The 16,602-nt window shown below is 43.7% G+C and overlaps 2 protein-coding genes across 2 annotated transcripts; one reads left to right on the forward strand and one right to left on the reverse strand.

Annotated features, from left to right (window-relative positions):
* The first annotated feature begins 899 nt into the window (after positions 1–899).
* Positions 900–3,634, forward strand: LOC308408664 (beta-crystallin A1-like). The gene is made up of 6 exons (XM_080901032.1): positions 900–1,031; positions 1,410–1,492; positions 1,592–1,710; positions 2,066–2,207; positions 2,303–2,445; positions 2,664–3,634. The coding sequence occupies exons 2-6, from the start codon at positions 1,418–1,420 to the stop codon at positions 2,809–2,811; spliced, it is 627 nt and encodes a 208-aa protein (XP_080757158.1). The 5' UTR covers positions 900–1,031; positions 1,410–1,417; the 3' UTR covers positions 2,812–3,634.
* Positions 3,635–4,759: 1,125 nt separating this feature from the next.
* LOC308408931 (uncharacterized protein) lies at positions 4,760–10,996 on the reverse strand. Its single transcript, XM_080901414.1, has 5 exons — positions 10,825–10,996; positions 10,174–10,364; positions 8,804–10,074; positions 7,572–8,612; positions 4,760–6,424 (listed from the first exon to the last, which is right to left on the reverse strand). Exons 2-5 carry the CDS (start codon positions 10,328–10,330, stop codon positions 5,525–5,527), a joined length of 3,369 nt encoding a protein of 1,122 aa, XP_080757540.1. The 5' UTR covers positions 10,331–10,364; positions 10,825–10,996; the 3' UTR covers positions 4,760–5,524.
* Positions 10,997–16,602: the final 5,606 nt, after the last annotated feature.

The raw sequence follows: 16,602 nt of genomic DNA on the forward strand, positions 1-16,602 counted from the left end.
AAACAAACTCGCTGAGGTCAGAGACAAGAGACAAAAGAAACCCCGCATCATCAGAGAGGGACGGACCAAGGGTGATGGGGATGGGCAGAGACAGAGGAGGACAGACACCAGCTGGAGCACAGACTGGCCAATTAAAAAGTAGTCAGGTTTAGATTTCAGACAGTTTAGTCTTCTGTCTCCCCTTGAATGCGTGATTTAAAATAAAACCAAGTTCCCCAGACTGTAGGAACAGAATGTATGAAGAGTAAAAATGTGTAAGCTGTTTTATAACCCTGACTGAAAACTATAAAACCATAACCCTTTAAATAAAGTGTCAGATGTGTATTTATGCTTTTTAAAGGTTAATTACTGTATGATGTATACAACCTTTTCATGTCCCACAGACAACAACTGGCAACATAACAACAGGCTGCACAATCTAGCCTGACTTTGAATGAATAGGTGTTTAAACTGGGATGTAACTGGAAGGTACCAGTTACACTGTGTTTTACTTGTCTGTCTGACTGGTAATTTAGGTCAAACTTCCTGATCATTAGGGTTAAGCAGCTTCAATTAGATGCTACTAATTAAACAAGAGAAAACGTAAACCTTCCATTTCTGTACATTCGTTCACATCGACCCAGTTAAAACTTTATGCGTGGCTCTCTGCCGCGCCGTTAATCCCCACATTTTCCGCCCCGATTCCGACCCTTTGTGCGCGGGGCACGCGCTGGACTGCTGACCGGGGTCCGAACATACTGGAGAGGCTTTTGTTTCCGAGCCTCGGCAGCACTTTAGGATCTGCTGAGCTAGACGCTGGAGGGGGACAACAGCGTCCAGAGGCCACACAGCAGCTCCGGCGGCGCGCGCATGGTTACTGTGTCAAAACGGAGAGCTTGCATGGTCCGAAGCGTACGCGCGAACGCGCAGAAGTAGGCGCGCTCCCCGACCGTCGATATAAAACTGAAGCGCCAGGTTCTCTGAAAGCTCTACGCGAGGCAGGCGGTAGGCGCGTACCACTCCCGAGCTCTTCCAATAAAGTGCCATTCTAGGTAAGGCTGCATCTCTGCTTTCAGCTCAGCTCAGGGTCCGACAGACAGGTGGTGCTTTCACACAGAAACTGAAATCCAAAAGCACTTTGTGACACCTGTGAAACACTTCTGTTGCTGTCAGTCAGATTGTAAAAAAAATATATATATTTGCTTTAAAAGTGTGAATTAGCTGTTCATGGCCAGACCACCCTTCAAATGTCGTAGCTGTGCAGCATAAACGATGCAGAAGGTGGAGTTTGAGGTGGAGTTACTGTGAGCGCGAACACCAGCGTGTTTTTGTCCGGTTATTTTATCTAAATTATTATTTTTAATTATTACTATCTCTGACACTGTTTCACCAAAAACTTCCTGTTCTTTACTTTACATCCACACATCCAGGAGTAAAGATGTACAGAACTACAAGGTCCCCAATGATCCAGCCCCTGGTTACCTCAGGAATGGGCATGGCTCCTTTCTTCAAGGTAAACAAATGCTCGTGAGGAGGTGTATATGAAATGTTTTATTATAGCCTTTGGAGCAGCAGTATCTAAACTCCTCCCCACTTTGATCTGTCTCCACAGGTGACCGTGTTTGAGCAGGAGCACTTCCAGGGCAAGTGCCTGGAGTTCACCTCCGAGTGCTGCAACATCCAGGAGTGCGGACTGGACAACATCCGCTCCATCAGGGTGGAGAGCGGAGCGTAAGTCTCAAAACTCTCTTTGTTACTAATAACAAATAGATGAAAACAAAACCCAGTGGACCAGCACAGAGTTAAAGAAATATATATAGACTTAATCCTCTTTTGATCACATCTATTCCAAACACTAAAAAAAACACTAAAAATTCTTGTAAAAAGAATACAAAGATGTGGGGTTTTTTTTTTTTAATTGTAGCTCACCTGCAGTTGAAAAAAAGGTTGTTTCTTTACTGTAAATCTCACTTTGGAGACAAAAAGAAGAGCCGAGATTTTATCAGCGGTACAAAAACCTACATTACAGACCAACTCTTAAAGGGAGCATCATGTAAACCAGCCTCTCTGTGTCTCTTCTGTGAAGCTGGGTGGGTTTCGAGCACCACGACTTCCAGGGCCAGCAGTTCATCATGGAGAGAGGAGAGTACCCCCACTGGGACGCTTACAGCGGCTCCATCTCCTACCACGTGGAGCGCCTCATGTCTCTGCGCCCCATCTATTGCGCCGTGAGTACACCCCGACTCTCTCAGGGTCCAACCACATCCTCCTTTTGAACCCTGAAATCTCAAACCTAACTCTTGGATTTTTCTGTCCTGTTCAGTCCCACCAGAGCAGTCGCATGCTCATTTTTGAGAAGGAGAACTTCTTGGGTCGCAGCGTGGAGATCTGTGATGACTACCCTTCTCTGCAGGCCATGGGATGGATGATGCCTGAAGTCGGCTCCATGCACGTGCAGTGTGGCGCGTAAGTATCACCCTAAAAACGAAAATGGGGATGGTACCCCTAACCAAATATTCATCGCAGTCCCTATTTTGTGACCATTAAACATCATCTGCCTATAAAACTGTACTCTTAAAATAATTAAAATCCATCATCAGCACATATTATTCCCATTACTAAATCCTAATTCTGACAGCAGCTACTGAAAACTGACTCTGCTGCCCTCTCCATCTGTCCCACAGCTTTGTCTGCTACCAGTACCCTGGCTACAGAGGCCAGCAGTACATCATGGAGTGTGAGAGACACAGTGGAGACTACCAGCACTGGAGGAACTGGGGCTCCCACTGTCAGACCCCCCAGATCCAGTCCATCAGGCGCATCCAGCACTGAGAGGAGGACAGGCTGAGACTGAGGCCACGGCCCACGGACAGCAGCTCCCCTCAACTCCCACCTCCTTTTACCCATACCCCCCTCCTCTCTATCTTCCTCTCTTCAATCCTTTCCTTCATCTTGACTTGAGCCGCGACAGCTGCCCCAACCCGACATCACCACTACTACTGATTTACAGCCAGAGTGTGATAAGAGACAATATCGCACTGTTAAAAGCACAGGGAAACACACGCTCCACACGCACACACACACCGACATAACTGACACACACACTGTGTCTTTTTACTTTGGTTTAGAGGTCGCTACACACCCGCACACAAGCACACACCTGCGCTGTACTCCCGCCTGAGCTCGGCGATGAGCGTAGGAGTTCAAACCGAGGGGAGACGAAGCTCCAACATGGTGCCATGTCCAGGAAAGTCTCCCACGCTGCAGTCCCTCACTGAGTGCAGCAGACTGTGATATGGTGCAGCTCAGATGTGTTTTGTTGCAGTTGTGTGTAGGAGGTTGGTCCACAGGTTGATAACTAATAAACTCATTTTCACTTCATGTATTCTTTTTTTTTTTCATTATTTCAAATTCTGTATGTGATTTAATTTGAGCCAAAAGAAAAAAATATGTGAATAAAGTGGGCTGCCCACTTCCCTTCCTTCTCTTCTAGTATGAAACACATCACCTGCAGGGCTGAAGTTTCTCTCAGCAGTAATCATGTTCAAATATGACATATACCTTGATAGGACACAAAAACATGCAACAGGAGTTCTTTTTTATGCTAGTCATGATGCGCTGCATTTATAAGTGTTTCTGCCAGACTAATTAAAGGGACACACAGCAGAGGCAAGTGGAGAGAATGATGAATACCGAGGGTTTTTTAATCTGTGGAAGCTCTCAGTGACTGATAGTTAAACATAGTACATCTTAAGAAAATAAACAAACTAAATGAAAACAAAAAGATTATGTTTTCCAATCTTTTTTTTTTAAAAAGTTGGTAAACTATGTAAAATATAACTAAAACCAGAATGCTATTATTTGGAAATCACATAAACCTATATTTTATTCACAATAGAATATGGAAAACATATATTTTAACAACAACCTGTAAACATCTGGGAACTGAGGAGAGCAGTTGTTGGACTTCTGGTAGAGAAATGTTGTTCTTGTTATTCTAGCAGCTCGACAGTCCTTCGTCTTCTTCATCGTATGCCAAATGTGTTCAGATGGTGACTGCAGGCAGGACAGTTTACCTCCCAGACTCTTCTACTGTGAAGCCATGTTGTTTTAATATATGCAGTATGTGATTTAGCATTGATTTGCTCAAACATGCAGCTCTTTTTTTTTTTTTGGAAGATGTTCAGATGGGAGTATATGTTACTTTAAAACTTTTATATACCCTCCACCACTGATGGTGCCTTTCCAGATGTGCAAAGCTGCCAATTCCATAGGCACTGATGACACAGGCTCTTAAACTGAGTGCTGATAACAAGCTGTATGTTCCTTTTCCCTTTTTTGGATGAGGAATGTTTTAAAAAAATAGTTTTGAGTTGTCCGACCTTAGAACAGCTTTCATTATAAGAGCTTTAACCTCGGAAACATTTTATGTCTGTCAAACTGTGTTTTTTATGGATTAGCAATTTGTGGCATTTTTTTAATGGATTTAACTAAAGAAGTATCCAAAGAAAAACCCTGACCTTCAGAAAGACTGAAGAACTATTGCTCAAGAGCACGTAAAAAAAAATCACAAGAAGGTCTGGCTGATCGGAAGCTAAAAAAAATAGGATTGGACTTTTGAGGCTTTTGTTGTTGTTTGTTGTTTCAGATCCACTTGCGCAGTAATAAGGTCACAAGCATCACAGAAAAATCTTTATTACAGGAAACAGATCCTTGAACCAAAAGTGCCACGGGGAACATTAGCAAACGAAAACAAACATAAAAACAAGGAGTGCTGAAAGTTTTCTGGAAATTTTTGGCAGAACAGAAGCTGACATACATGTATATATATATATGACCAATCATATTTACAACTAACTGAGTTACGCTTCAGCGGGAAATCTACGTCGTAACTTACAACGTAACCTGACGTGCAGCTCTGGAAAAATGCAACTACAGGTCAGGTCGACTCTGATCGCCGTGGAAGATTAAGTTGTGATGTCGATTTTTAGCTGAAGCATGATTAAGGCGTAATGCACGGTTACTGTCATATGTACAACTAATAAAAACGCTTTCTTTACATACAAAAACCTGATTTTTTAAATGTATTTCCAATACTTCAGTTTAAAAAAAAAAAACTTTGCTTAACAGTTACAAATGAGTAATATTAAACTTGTAACACATAAAATTCTTCAATTATGAACAATCCCAGCTGTCTCTATATACTCAGCTGAAGAGCTTAAAACTAAACATCTTCACACAAACACACGTCTTTTGTTCTGATTAAGCTCACAATGTTACGCATTAGGATGCAGGTCTTTCCTCACTGCTTGAAACAAATGACACATATTGCTCCATTTATCCTAAACCCCAGTGGAATAGCAACACAAACATCCTTGGTGTGATTGTCAGCATGTTTGCACGTGGATGTGAGCACAATACAGAGAGAAGACAAACATTCATGAACATCTACGTCGACCATTTGTCACCAGCCCTGAAATAGACGCAGTTAAATGAACCAATGTAAGAAATCACACGAACAGAAAAGAAGGGGGCATTAGAGGTGTTAATGAAAGCGCACCTCAGTCTGAACGTTTCCCTTGACAAGGTCTTTAATCACAGCGGTGAAAATCACTGATGAAGCGCTGTCTTTGTGTTCTCCGACTACATCAACGTCCAGCTCTCCTCCTTCTTCTTCCTCACCTTCTGAAGACTCTGTCCACGTGATGGTCACCGGTTCAGGGATGGGACTGGAGCCTCCAATCACATCGATGACCTCATCTTTGACAACGTCCCAGCTTCCATTTGCAGACTGTGAGGGTGAAACAGAAGGCTGCAGGTCAGCAAACACAGTCGGCGCTCTTCTGCTCTGAGTCTGAATCTCTTCTTTTATCTCAAAGTTTTCGTCGTCTCCATCCACATCGATGATCTCATCAGCGCTGCTCTGTACTTCCTCATCTGTCAGACTTCCCTCAGCTAGTCTGAGTTCACTCCACGGGAGATTTTCTTTTTCTTCTTGTAAACAGGCTCCGGTCGGAGAAACAGTCTCTACATCGATTGTCTCCTCAGGATCTGTGGCTCCTAGTTTAGAGGTAAAGTCTGCAGGTTCAGAGGTGGGTGGCTGTGTCGGTGTCTCAAAGCAAGCCCTCTTGGCCACGGTGGCGTTATCACTCGTATCCTCGTCTGACTCTGCTCCCCTCTTCTGTCCCCTCCTCGTAGCCCCCCCCACCTCTTCGTGTGACTGTACAGCCAACTCCTCCTCACGTCTCTCCTGGTTTTTCTCAAGTTGTTCATCCGCAACACAGAAATCTGCAGGCTGTGCCAGAATGGGTGGTTTTGAACACTCTCTGTTAGATGAGCTGAGAGGGTCATTTTTCCTGGGTCTGCCCCTACTTCTGCGCCCTGATTGAACTGCTGAGGGTAGGCGTTTGGCTGTAAGTGGCTCCTCGAGGAAGGGTAAAGCATCCTGTAAAACAGATTCACCTTAATGAACTATAAAAGTACAAAACAATAGTCTAAACATGGAAAATACTGAAAACAGTGCTACCCTTCAGCCTCCTATTACATGCAACCTATGGTATAAAGCTTTCCTTCTTAACTGACTGCATTCACAAGATTTTCAGAAAACTTGACCCATGACCTTGACTGTGAGGTCGAGGTTACGAAATCTGTACTCGTCCGAGACTTTTAGTAGATACACCACTGAGCCTTTTATGACTGAGTGGGGGAAAAATCCACGTGTGGTAACTTTAAATATCTGTCAGCATTCAAACGTTAGCAGTTGTCACAAACTGGCTCAAAGTAGCAGTATTTGGGATGCACCGTCTGGTAATCACAGAGTCTCACACGCTGTGGGGATTTTTACAGCGTTTTTAAGGTCTATGTCCTAATAGTATACAATTAAAGTTTAAACTTACTAGTTCATTATAAATGCAAACCTAGCTTCTGCTAAAGGTACTGTGTAAGCATGCAGTAGTATAGCCATTCTTAAACAAGCAAAGCATCATGCAGGAGTTGAGGCTTTGGGGTTAACTGGTTTGAATCTTCTATTAAATTTAGGATAGTTTTGATTTAACCGGAAAATAATCCTCTGCATCGGCAGCTTTGACATTTGGAGTTCCACAGGGATCTATCTAGGGGCCTATTTGTTTTCTTTATTACGCTCTGTCTAGGTCATATTACTCATCCGCACATTTCTTTTCATCGCTATGCAGATTTACCTTGGAATCAGGAAGATCGCTGACCCATAAGAAGGCTCAGTGAGTACATTTTGCACGTCCCACAGTTTCTTAGAGTTAAACAAATCCAAACCAGGGGAAATATTATTTGGCCATCCACTATAAACTGACAGTTTGAAGGATAATCTGGGCTCATTAACTCCTTTTATTAAAACACAGGTTAAAAACCTCCCAAATAATAATCATTGATTTATAATTTGGATAATCTCCCTGATATAGACAATGGAAATATTAATGCAACCTTTTTGGTTTTAAATGTGCTATAAAAATACAGTTTACTTACATATTTAATTACTGTTATTATTCACTTACTTAGCAGGTGACAGACGGCAAAATTAAACGATCTGCCAGTTAGCTATTTGAAATATTTCCCACCTTGCCTTTCAGATTCTGACAGATGTGTCGCGGCGTTGCCACTTTGACCGGCAGCAGTTCTCTCCTCTCCAGGTTCACCACAGGAATCTGCTTTAGCTGATTCTCTTTTCTGGCATGAGGGTTTCTGTTCACCGCATCGTCTGGCTTCCTCACCTTCACCTTCTTCTTCTCTAGTGAGAACAGATAAGGCTTTTGCCTTCTTTTGTTCTGTCGTTTTGAAGTCAGTCTAGTTTCCTCTATGTGTTTGGGGGAAACGGTGCGGCCAGCGTGGGCCTTGCGTGACTGTGAGCGGCTCTCTTGAGACTCGTTTTCATCAATGTGCAGCTCAGGTGTTTGAGAGCACTCAATTCTGTGGGTGCTCCTTTGTAGTTGAGGCATGTAGGGGTTTGTAGTGTGATCTTTGTTTTTTTTGTAAGTGTTCATGAGAGTGAGAGGTTGGCAGGACTCTGTGGAGCTCACACCACTCGTCTCCATCTCCTCTCTTGCACGACAGCTTTCAACATGCTGCTCAAACGACTGCAGGAAGTGGTCCAGCATGTCACCCAGCTCTCCCTCGCACGGCCGCTCTAGAACTGGCACCACACCATTTGTAGAACTGGAGCGACCAGCTGCTCCTGCAACAACTGCAACCTCAGTGGATTCATGGAGCTCAGAAGAAAGGCTCTGCGGTTTGTTTTGGGATGAGGTGATTTCAGAAGAGGCAGAGGCGCCAGTGTTGCTACCTGCTGGAAGGGGATGGTGAGCACGTGAAGCGCTGCCTTTGTTGTTTGGTAAAATATCGAGTCCCATCATCACTTCCTCCAGAAGACGATCGATCTGCTCAGGCTGCTCCTCATGAGGTGGTGGGGCTGGGACAGGAAGACAGGATGGTGGAGAGGAGGCTGCAGGCGATGGCAGGTGGGGAGATGGAGAAGCCTGGAAGGAGTGGCTGGAGGTAGATAGAGTATGTGCATTGGTAAACTGCATAGGTGTGGGAAAACAGGAAGCCGATGTTGCTGTTTTGGCTCTGGACCTTCGTGGCCTCCGCACAGGAAGACTGCCCTGCAAACAAGGACAGGTCACAATGTTTGAAAGAAGCAGCAAATGTAACATCCTGTTTTAAATCTGAATTCTCATTTTTGGGTGTAAAAACCCTCAAAGGTTTAGTTTTGAGCTCCCAGACCCTATAATTTTATTTAATTACAGCTTTTGACACTCTATAGATGCCACAAACAGGACACTCATTCGCTTACCTGTTCAAACTGTTGCCCCGTATTTTTCCTTCCACGCTGAGTGGTGCTTCCTCCGACCTCACCAGACTGCAGCACATCTCCAACTTGGCTTAATGCCCACGCTATGCCACGCCCTCTTTTCCTCTCACAGCGTGCACCCTTTTTCACAACCTCTCTGGTCTGCAGGCACAGCTTCCTCCCAGCAGCTCCGCCTCCCTGACCCGTCCTGGGCGTCCTCATGCCCCACCTGAGCAAGAACAACTTCTGCAACCTGCTCACCCCCACCTCCTGCACCATTTGAGTTAATCCTCCCCGACCACGCCCTCTCCCTCCTGCTCGTGGTCTCCCACGCTTCTCCTCGCCCGTCTCGGCTCTCCTGGCACCTCCAACCCCGGACCTTCGCCTGCGGCCTGCTCTCCCCCTGCGGGGCTCCTCCTCATTGTCAGGGTTCAGAAAGTAGCTGATGAATCCTGGGATGTTGCCTTGAAACTGTTTAAACTGCTCTTCCTCCCATTCTTCCGCCACTGTGACATCTTGGTCAGCCCATCCGCTCTGGGGGTCAGCATTACAGATGGTTGTCTGGCTCATAAAATGAGGGAGGGATGGGGGGGCAGATGTGTACGGCTGGGTCACAACAGCAACAGGTGTGCTTTCAGCTTCAGGTATAGAACCTAAGGGAGCAGAGGATATCTGAGGTGTTAGTTCATTTGGAGGGTAGAGGACAGACACAGGGCAAATCTGAGGGGGAACAAGTAGGGGGTCTGAGTGCTGTATACTCTGCAGAGCACTCATATCGATGGTCTCAAACGATACTGCTGGGTGAGCAGGTGGAGCTGTGTTTATCTGCAGCTCGTCTGTTTGAGTGCACACATCCTTCCCGCCATTTGACATCATCTCTTTCCACAGAAAAGTGCTCCCATCCCTCACCTCTCTCCTCCACCTGCTCGGTCTCTCCTCACTCTCAAACATCAGAGGCTCCGTCTGCACTCCTATTTCGGCGCACTGCCCGACCCCATCCCTGCTCTTACACTCCCTTTTCGTCACCTCCACCAACCCGTGGATGCCCAGGTTGGCCGCAGCAGAAATAGCCTGTTGCTTCTCCCTCTCACCCTCCCCAGCCATCTCTCCAGAGTATAGAAGCCTGACCAAGTGGAGCAAGGTGCAGGCACCCAGAGCCCGAAACTCCAAGAGGCGACTCTGCCCCGCAGCGGGAGTCGGTGTGGAGGACAGAGCGGAGGAGATGTGGGGGCTGATAGCTGACAGAATACAGCTGTGTGCGGGTATAGACACCCCTGCAAGACAGGGAGAAATGACAAAAACAAAACCTTTAAAAGCAAAACTAACACATGCAAAATTTTGTTTTGGGTTTTTTGTGTATGTGTGTCTCATACCTTCTGCCTTAAGCAGAGTGTCACAGAACTGGCTGCACTGTTGTTGTCTCTGCAGCTCAGTGAGGAGGAGGGTATCAAACCCTGGTTTTTGGTAGCACCACATTTCCCCATCCACTTCAGAAGGGGAGCAGAGAGGAGTGGAAACGGAAGGTGACATGTGTGTGGAGTGTGAAGCAAATATCCCTGCTCACCTGGACATTAGCACAATAAATGCTTCGATATTGTGGACAAAAACACACTTTTTGAGTTTGAAATTTTTGCACATTAAAACAGAGATTTTTGAGGTCGAGCTTTCTTTCTCCTTTATCAGCAGCTTTATAGTTTATTATTATGTATAGTGTGGATTAATGGGCAATCTTAAATATTTCTTGCAGCAATAAATAGTCTTTGAGCACATTTAAACTCGAGTCATGTGGGGCCAGCTCAAAGCCCGCGCGCTGGTTAGTATCAGAGGACTAGCTAGCAGTGAACTCCAAACAGACTACACAGAGAAAAGAGTTGTACTAGCTTAGTTAACATGTTACAGACCGCTAAACGTCTGTTCTAACATCACCTTCCAGCATATCTGGCCTGTTTTAACCACGCTCTCCCGGCTTGCTAATTAAAGCTGCTGTTAAAGTCGGCCATGTGACAGACACCTGGTTTACTCACCGTCTGCGGGCCTGAAAACTCTCTACAGATCCACTATCGAGGCACAAAATAAAACCGTTTCTTTTTTAAAAATAAATGTACTTCACAAAATATATTTAACGGACAGCATTTTATTGGGCTGTTTTTTGTCCGATTTTAGTGGGGTCAGCCGCAGGTCAACGTTGTCATCAGAGGAAACGGTGCAGTCTTCCGCTTCGCCGCTAGGGGGCGGCAGCGTCACCGCACAGACGCCACGGCCACCCCCCAAGGAAAAAAAAAAACAGCCGGCCAAAGATACACAAACACATTACAAAGAGAGAGCATTCACTGCTGGCACCTCCGTCTTCGTCAAATGGCACCAGAAACTAGTGGAAGAGTAAGCGATCGATAGATAGATAGATAGATAGATAGATAGATAGATAGATAGATAGATAGATAGATAGATAGATAGATAGATAGATAGATAGATAGATAGATAGATAGATAGATAGATAGATAGATAGATAGTATTTTCTTTTCATTTCACAGTTAAATTAGATTGTATTATAGTTTAATTCGTTGAGTTAACTGCTTTATTATTAGTATTATTATTATTATCATATTTATATGCGTTTTGTAATATTCTGTTTGTGTTTTTAGCACACTTTTTTGCAGTAATAATAATAATAATAATAATAATAACAACACAATTCAACCACAGCTGATTTCACTCTTTAACACATGGATTTGTTCAGTTGTTATTACATTACATGACATTTTAAAATGGCACAGACACATAACAGTTAAAAGTTACCACTCAACTTTTTCACCGTCTAATGTGAGATAAACAATTTTTATGAGGGACCTTGGCTAGTAAGCATATCAATATAAAATTATTTTTATCCACCAGTAGTTTTTGAAGTAGGATGTAATCCTACATCTCTTGCTCTCTAAGCATATATTTATATACAGTGATAGCAATGAGTAATGAGCACAAGAGATGCATTTATAGGGGAAACACTCACGGAGAGAATCGTGAATATTTTCTACTTATGAACAGAGGAGCTGGATTTTAGTGGTGAGAGGTAGAAAAGTACATTAACTCCACTGGAAGGTTAAAGGATAGATTCATATTTTTTCAAGTCTATAAAGCATTTTCAGCTGTGAAAGGCTGAAGGTGATGGGGGACACAATTTACACCTTTTACTTTGTCTAAAAAAATAAACTCTGCCGTTAAGATGAGGTCAAAATGAGGCTTCAGAAGCCTGAGTTAGACAATTCAAGCTGGTTTTGTTCAAACGTTACATTCTTTAGAGTAATAAATTCCCTCTAAGTGCTTCCTGGACAGTGTTTGCGTAGAGCTGGGATAGTAACACAAATCAGGAAAAGGGAGACTACAGGACTGCGATGCTGGAACATCACTGTTTGACTTTTCCACCTCGGACGACTGACACTTTATTTAACGTACAGGAAAAGCACATTTGCTGTTCAGTGCAGAGAGAAAACCAGGCCAAGCATTTAAAATCATAAGTGCTTCACTCTACAAATCGCACAGACACATTTTCTGCTTTAAAAAAAATGTATAAAACTGGTAGTGATTTATACATTTTGAGCGCCATGCAAGAACCTTCAGTGCAAATAACAAAATCTTCCAAAAGTTGTAAAAAATAATTGTAGTTTCACTTTTATTTGTTTCATAAGAGAAACAAAAGCTGGAGCACACTGAATATTTAAATGGATTTTAAAGAAACCTGATTCAGCTGCTGAAATAAAATTTTCATCCATTATATTTTATTTTAAGAGGGACAGAGGACCGGCAGGGAAATGTCTCCCACTCAAATATTAGTATGTGCTCTTTTAATCCAAGAGCAGCGTGTGGTCCCCCTGGAGTCCTTCTTTTCTACATTCCAGTTCACGTTGTGCCGTTGTCTCTGTGCACGTCAACATGGACTTCCTCAAATGACGAGGGGGTGATCAGACCAAAAAGCTCGGTAGAGGACGTTGTGTCCACTCGGGGTGGAGTCGGTCGCGGCCAGCGCTCATTAAACTTGACAAAGAAGAGCGGGTCTTTGAAGGGCCCCCCGTAGATGATGGCTTGCATCAGGTAGACGAGAGCTACCACCATGGAACTGATGAGAAAGAAGGGGATGAAGGGCCTCAGGTGGTGCCACGCTACCCTGATCCCATATCCCAGGCCACCGAGCCCGCTCTGCCCACCAGTGTGGGTGGTGTGGCGGGAGGAATCTGGGTCTGGAGTATGTTCAGGGGACTCGTTATCCGAGTTCGAAGCGGATGGACCAGGGACGCTGAGTGTATCCATGAGCCAAATCAAAGCTGGTCCGTTGCTCTATCTGTTTGTATGGTCACGCATAGTCCTCCACAGATCACCTCTAGGGAGTATAAGGAAGGAAGCGTAAAGCCACACATAAAATCCCAGTGGTGTGGTGTCTCTGTGATGAATCCAGCTCTACATTCCTCTCTCGATCACGTGCAGTGTTCCCTTGGTCCTCCCAGCGGGTTTTTTCCCCCCTCCGATATGGTGTGCAGGAGTTAAATGCTGGTGCTTCTATCTGAGCGTTAGTGAGGAAACGAGGAACAGCGGAGGAGCCCTAAATAGAAATGACACCGAATGATAGGACACCATGAAGGAGAGGGGGAGAATCTGCTGCGTTTGGTGGTCTCAGGTTTAAAGAGCGGTGTGTGTGTGTCTGCACCAGCTGCACAGGTTGCAAGCATTACACACATGCAGTGAGTAACCCAGACAGGCGCACATCTGAGTCAGATAGCTGCTTGCAACAGCTGTGCAGTTAATTCCAGCTCTAATATTAAAGCTGTAAGCAAGGAGTTCAGCTATAAATGTTGCTATAAGATTACCTTCATAAACTGGAAATTCTTTGAGATATTTACATGCCGGTTATATTGCCTTTCCTATCATGAATGAGGAGCCTGCTAATTTTGGCAAGGGAACTTCACAGGGCTCCGTGTCGAAAGGATAGATTTACTATTTCTTTTTCCCTCCTCAGTATGTCTTAAAGCAGCACTCACATGTCCACATATACATTTCAGGACTCATTTGTCACTGTGATTCTTTCCTTGTAGCTTTATAGCTGTGAACAAAGTCTAAAACCTTTGTAGCAGAAGATTTCTTTCATGATTTCTCCTTTGCAGCTGAGTGAGTAAATAAAAAGAATAAATCAATATGTATATAATAATTGAAGAGAAATTACTGTTGGTGCCCATCAATCTGGGAAGGCTCATCAGGTCCTTTCCAAACAATTTAATAATTTATTCACAAGTGAGAAACACTAAAGAAAGCTGCCAATCCTCCCAGGAGCGGATGTCCCACGAGACTTAACTCAAGATCAGACCTTGCAGTGCTCTGAGAAACTGCAATAAAGCCCATCAAGAGCTACATCTTAAACTTCACAGGTCTCAGCATTTTAAATGTTAAAGCGATCCAAAGTATTCTAGAGTCAAATGTGAGTCTGCCTGTGCAGCAACTACAGGGAGTGCAGAATTATTAGGCAAGTTGTATTTTTGAGGAATAATTTTATTATTGAACAACAACCATGTTCTCAATGAACCCAAAAAACTCATTAATTTCAAAGCTGAATGTTTTTGGAAGTAGTTTTTAGTTTGTTTTTAGTTTTAGCTATTTTAGGGGGATATCTGTGTGTGCAGGTGACTATTACTGTGCATAATTATTAGGCAACTTAACAAAAAACAAATATATACCCATTTCAATTATTTATTTTTACCAGTGACACCAATATAACATCTCCACATTCACAAACATACATTTCTGACAAAAACAAATCAGCGACCAATATAGCCACCTTTCTTTGCAAGGACACTCAAAAGCCTGCCATCCATGGATTCTGTCAGTGTTTTGATCTGTTCACCATCAACATTGCGTGCAGCAGCAACCACAGCCTCCCAGACACTGTTCAGAGAGGTGTACTGTTTTCCCTCCTTGTAAATCTCACATTTGATGATGGACCACAGGTTCTCAATGGGGTTCAGATCAGGTGAGTCGGACAGGAGCTCTCTGCCCTTTACCAATCCAGCCACGGGCCCATCCATCTGGCCCATCAAGACTCACTCTCATTTCATCAGTCCATAAAACCTTAGAAAAATCAGTCTTGAGATATTTCTTGGCCCAGTCTTGACGTTTCAGTTTGTGTGTCTTGTTCAGTGGTGGTCGTCTTTCAGCCTTTCTTACCTTGGCCATGTCTCTGAGTATTGCACACCTTGTGCTTTTGGGCACTCCAGTGATGTTGCAGCTCTGAAATATGGCCAAACTGGTGGCAAGTGGCATCTTGGCAGCTGCACGCTTGACTTTTCACAGTTCATGGGCAGTTATTTTGCGCCTTGGTTTTTCCACACGCTTCTTGCGACCCTGTTGACTATTTTGAATGAAACGCTTGATTGTTCGATGATCACGCTTCAGAAGCTTTGCAATTTTGAGACTGCTGCATCCCTCTGCAAGATATCTCACTATTTTTGACTTTTCTGAGCCTGTCAAGTCCTTCTTTTGACCCATTTTGCAAAAGGAAAGGAAGTTGCCTAATAATTATGCACACCTGATATAGGGTGTTGATGTCATTAGACCACACCCCTTCTCATTACAGAGATGCACATCACCTAATATGCTTAATTGGTAGTAGGCTTTCGAGCCTATACAGCTTGGAGTAAGACAACATGCATGAAGAGAATGATGTGGACAAAATACTCATTTGCCTAATAATTCTTCACTCCCTGTATAGCTTGGCACAAGTTGACCAAGCACAGCAGCAAATCTACAACAGAATGGCTGAAAAGTAAAGAATCGAGTTGTTGCAACAGCCCAGTAAAAGTCCAAACCTCAGCCTGACTGAAATGCTGTGGTGGGACCTTAAAAGAGCCGTGCATAAACGAACGCCTGCAAACCTCAATGAACTGAAGCAATGCTGTAAAGAAGAGCGGGCCAAAATTCTGTTACAGTGACGTGAGAGACAGATGAAGTCATACAGAAAACTCCTTACTGCTGCTAAAGGTGGTTCTACGAGCTACTGAATCATGGAGCATGCTTAGGTTTTCACACACTGCTTCTGCAGTTTAGCTTCATTTTTGTTCAATTTCAGCAGTGATGGCTGTTTCTAGCTAATGTCAAGACCTGTTAAAGAAGATAAGTAGAAGTGAAAGAGGTTTTGCTTTATTTATTTTTTAACCAAAATTCTCAAATTGCATATCAATCTGTCTTATACATTTCAGGATAAGGGGGCATTGGAGTCTAGCTCAGGTGCCCTTGGCTAATAGGCAGGATGCACTCTGAACAGGTTGCCAGTCTATTGTGGGGCTTTATACCTTTTACACGCTTAAAAACTCAAATCAGGCCTACTTCTCAAAACTTAAAATACATGTAGGCATTTTTGGCACATCTCTCATAAATCATTAATCTGTAGCTTCCCTTGTAAACAGGACTCTGTGGCTTTTAAAAGTGAAAATGACTGCTTGAGATTGAGAGATGAAAGCAGGAGTATTATGTGTATGCTGGTGTGATTCAAACTGTTACAACTAAAAGTAAAGAGATTCAAGAATGAATAAATTGTTTAGTAGCTACTACAAAAAGCATGTGAACCTCCACACTATAGAATAAAACTCCCTCACAGTGCTAAAACACCACTAACATGCCCTCACTGGCTGTCTTCCTGCACCTTGTGTATTCAATTTAAGGTTAATTTTATATTCCAAGCAGACGCATGCACATCATACCTTAACTAATATCAAACTTTCACACCGACATCTGCTCATAGCCCTCGTGATCCAGCAGCTGCTTCT

This window comes from Rhamphochromis sp. 'chilingali' (genome assembly GCF_963969265.1).
Source record: "Rhamphochromis sp. 'chilingali' genome assembly, chromosome: 13".
Taxonomy (NCBI): domain Eukaryota; kingdom Metazoa; phylum Chordata; class Actinopteri; order Cichliformes; family Cichlidae; genus Rhamphochromis; species Rhamphochromis sp. 'chilingali'.

Coding starts and splice junctions, on each gene's coding strand:
- LOC308408664 (XM_080901032.1), top strand. CDS start 1,418: ATGTACAGAACTACAAGGTCCCCAATGATCCAGCCCCTGGTTACCTCA. Junction 1,711..2,065: donor ATCAGGGTGGAGAGCGGAGC/GTAAGTCTCAAA, acceptor TCTTCTGTGAAG/CTGGGTGGGTTTCGAGCACC. Junction 2,208..2,302: donor TGCGCCCCATCTATTGCGCC/GTGAGTACACCC, acceptor TGTCCTGTTCAG/TCCCACCAGAGCAGTCGCAT.
- LOC308408931 (XM_080901414.1), bottom strand. CDS start 10,330: ATGTCACCTTCCGTTTCCACTCCTCTCTGCTCCCCTTCTGAAGTGGAT. Junction 10,075..10,173: donor CACTCTGCTTAAGGCAGAAG/GTATGAGACACA, acceptor CCTGTCTTGCAG/GGGTGTCTATACCCGCACAC. Junction 6,425..7,571: donor GTCAGAATCTGAAAGGCAAG/GTGGGAAATATT, acceptor TCTGTTTTACAG/GATGCTTTACCCTTCCTCGA.